Raw genomic sequence first — 3,793 nt, forward strand, 5'->3', positions numbered from 1 at the left:
TATGTATAGGTATACTATTTATTGTTCTCAAATTATGTACCTACCAATGTAGGTATGAGTACTTTGAGGAAAAATTTCTATTCCTCTCCTGGGATTGAACCCACGCCCTTCTGTTTATCAGACGGTTTCTTGACCACCAATCACCGCCAGGGAGAATAAATTGAAATTTTTAAATCTAGGTACTTATTTACCTATTATGTTACAGTCCCAAATAAATGCATTAAAACTTTAAACTGCAAAATTCCTGGAATTTCCATCATGTGTTTTCACCCGAACCCCCCGGGGATGCAAAGTAAGCTTGAAAGCTAGTAAGCTAGTAAGCTTTATGTTAGTAAGCTTGAAAGTGCTCGGGTTAACCTTTGAAAAGTGATGTTTATTTGTTTATACATACTACGCATGTATTATGTAGAATTAGAATAGAATTTGTATAGGAAAGTTGACCTTCTATTGGATCAAGGTTATTATTATTCCTCGTGTAGGTATAAAGTAATGCGTGTTTATTCAATGTCATTCATTAAGACAGTTTACTTCTTTCATATGTATTGAGAGGTGAGAATAACTCATTTGTCCGGTTACCAACTACGCGCAATGTGGCTCAACTTTAGTGATTCGTAGAGAACTGGTGCATTTAAAGTGATATCGCCGTGGCAGGTCAGCTACTTCATCAATACAACGCAACAGCAGTTTGGTAAAACAAATCTTGAAAATAATAGTCATACATTCATTTTGGTTTGATTTCGACACAATAAGATGACAATTTTAATCCAGAATCTGCTAACATCCCTCCTCCTCCATCCCTTTCATCCTCCTTAGTCCAAAGAGAGGAAGAAAAAACAATTTCGTCCCTGATTGCAAATTGAATGTAGAAAAAAAAGCTTTTACCTTGATAAAATTTTTCCTCTATTTACTGGAATGAAAACTCTCTAATATAATATGGTGGTGTCTGGTGAAATGACCAGAGGCGGAATCGCTCACAAGATTACAATCCGAGAAAATTTTGTCCCGTAGAGTAACTTCCTCCTTTGTTATGGTAATGGAGATTCTGAACCATTTTGGTGTATTGAATTTTATAGATTTAGTGGGAAGGAAGGGTTAACGTGTGTTTAAACACAGACGACTGGCCGTCGATCGACGTGGTACAAAAATCTATGTTGTCGAGGCTTTGTGGACGTGTGAGTCGACGACATCAACACTTATTTCTAAAGGATTATTTTTTTCAGTGCAGATGACTCGGGAAAAGGACTTTCAGAAGTAAACGACTAAAAAGGATTTCTTTTGGAAATTCAATCCGGCCTAGCTCTTTTTCCACTTTTACCAAGGGAAACTAGAGAACAATGGAGTCCAAGACAAAAAGCAATATTCACGTTTTTCAATTAGCTTCCGGTAATTTTTTTGGTAATGAATTAAAATACATATATTCTGCATGTGTAGATGAAGAGGAGTCCATCATCCTTGAAAGTCCAAGAGTGACGTAAAGTCAACATGCTGTTGGTCCTTAACCTACCCTAAGTAACGTCAAGCCTCAAGCCTTTAAAAGAGACTCGTAAGTACACTCATGAAATTTCCCATAACAATGGAACAAAGTCGACACTGGACCCGAGTGTTATAAAATGCTGTAAAAATTACAGCACAAAAGCCCTCTGTACGATGATTGTTACCTGCACTTTCCACCCCTCTCCTCCTTCTTCTTCTACTCTTCGTCCTCCTTCTCTTCTTCTTCTCCTCCTCCTCACCCACTCTCTTCTTCAGATAATTGTCCAATACCTGCACGTCCTACCCATTTCGTCTAGGATAGAAGAACACCCTCATTCCCAACGGCCCAAGGCAATATATATGTATTGTGTAGATTTCCTGGTGCATAACCTCAGTTATGAGTGTGACTTCGGAGCATTGTGGTGGCATTGTTGTCTATGGTGTTGCGTTGACCACAATTTACCACAAATGTGACAGGGGACCCAATTTGCGACAGAAGGTAAAACACGGAAAAGGGACGTTACGGTGGGCTTATCAAGGCAGAGAATTGTGAAACTGTGTGACCTTTATCAGTGGAGACTGGACTTCAACCTCTTCTTCTGCTGGGATTTCTAGCTCTTCATTTTGTTACATGTGGCGATGGTGTTCCAAATTAAGTTCTTTGTCGAATGAGACCAATATTGCGTCTCTCTAAACTGAACAGGGCGGAAGCTTATTAAACTCACAAGAAGGGGTAAACGCTTTGATGTCCGAAACACTTCATCAGAAGACATGATATTGTAAGTGATCAACTCGACTCCAGCAGATTCAATGTCGCTTCTTTTATGGATACAATTCTCCTTTTGAGGGGTTTATCAGATGGCTCTGCTCATTGAGCTCGTCAAAATGTCGCTTGAGTGAATGACGCTTTTTGAGTTTTCATCCCAAATAAGAACAACATCGATTGTGATGATAAAATGAAAGTCAAGGTGTGTCCACACATACATAGTCGACGGCCGTCAATCGATCATCGATCGACGGCCGGTCGACTATGTGTGGACACACCTTTAGATGAAGGTCCGGGAGTCAATGGAAATGACATAACAGAAAAAAAAGGTTAGGTATCCGTATTGCAACTGTTCCTTTGAATCCGCTATGGTGGGTTTATCAGCTCTTGTTTGTTTACTCTTGGTAAACTTCCCCTCTCCTCATCAGGAGAACATTACATTGCAAATGGCCAATTATGCCAATGTTTGCCATGGTTTATTCTTGCCTTTTTGTTTGCTCTTTTTGTTTCTCGTGGCAAATTGAAATAACCCTATTTTGAACCTATCTTGAATGTTTACTTCTGGGAGTCCTGGTGCTTGGAGGTTAATGGGATTGATAATTGACCTGCTTCAAGACCAAACCCAACTCTCCATCTGACGTATAATCTTAATGAGATTGAGAAGGACAAAGAGAGAGAGAGAGAGAGACTACGAATTCCAAACCAATCAACCAGCTTAAAGTGGCTTGAAATTTGCCTATATTCTAGTTTTGAGCCAGATCTGCAGACAAAAGAACCACCATAATCCATTGAGATTTTCGACTGTTGAGAGTACCTACACTACCAACATCAGGACCTACACTACCAACATCAGTACCTACACTACCAACATCAGGACGGGATGAACACCGGACGTCTAGATAACAGTCATAATACGGGCCATAACGTTATGGCCCTGGGGACTCTATCAGCTTTCCTGCTGAAAGATGAAATAGGTACCTACCCCCCAAAAAATTCTACATTTGCAGAACATTATGCGTACTTTCCTAATGAAACAGTTAGGAGTATAAAACAAATTTCTTACCTAAAAAAAACTTTTTTTGCTGAAAAAAAGAAAAAAAAATTAACGCATGTCCCTTTGACATCTGTACAGTTTCCCCTGGCACCAGTTTCTGTTCGCCTGTGTCGTTATCCGTTATTTAGTTCTAAAGTTTTTTCGCGAATTATACCGAGCGAATCTTTCCAAGTTTTTTTAATTGCTAAAGTTTTTTTTTTTGTCTTTTACATTTTTTCCAGTTAAAAAAATACTTCGTGCTTTTAAAAGCGATTTGGCAATTATCGCTTTAATTTTTATCGCTCTCTTTCGTCGAAATCAAACTGGTAATTTTTTCGTCGTTTCGGATTCATGCTCTGAATTTTCTTGTTTCGGTTACGTATTTTTGAAAGTTTCGTGCGTGCTTTTTCGTGTTGAATAATTGTACCGACGGTGTACATACCTAGTTATTACCTACCTATAGTGCACTAATCTAGGTATAGAACCGTAGATGAATACTTGATTTCTGTGGATACTGTTCA

The 3,793-nt window shown here is 38.9% G+C and overlaps 1 protein-coding gene across 1 annotated transcript in view; it reads right to left on the reverse strand.

The window, feature by feature from the left end:
- LOC113471416 overlaps window positions 1-1,781 on the reverse strand; it is a 3,176-nt gene extending 1,395 nt beyond the window's left edge. The window contains exon 1 of the mRNA XM_026830548.1: window positions 1,778-1,781. Within this exon, the coding sequence (XP_026686349.1) occupies window positions 1,778-1,781 (4 nt within the window). The remainder of the gene's footprint in view (window positions 1-1,777) is intronic.
- Between the last annotated feature and the right edge of the window lie 2,012 nt (window positions 1,782-3,793).

The sequence above is a fragment of the Diaphorina citri genome, unplaced genomic scaffold (genome assembly GCF_000475195.1).
Source record: "Diaphorina citri unplaced genomic scaffold, Diaci psyllid genome assembly version 1.1 scaffold2405, whole genome shotgun sequence".
Classification (NCBI taxonomy): Eukaryota; Metazoa; Arthropoda; class Insecta; order Hemiptera; family Psyllidae; genus Diaphorina; species Diaphorina citri.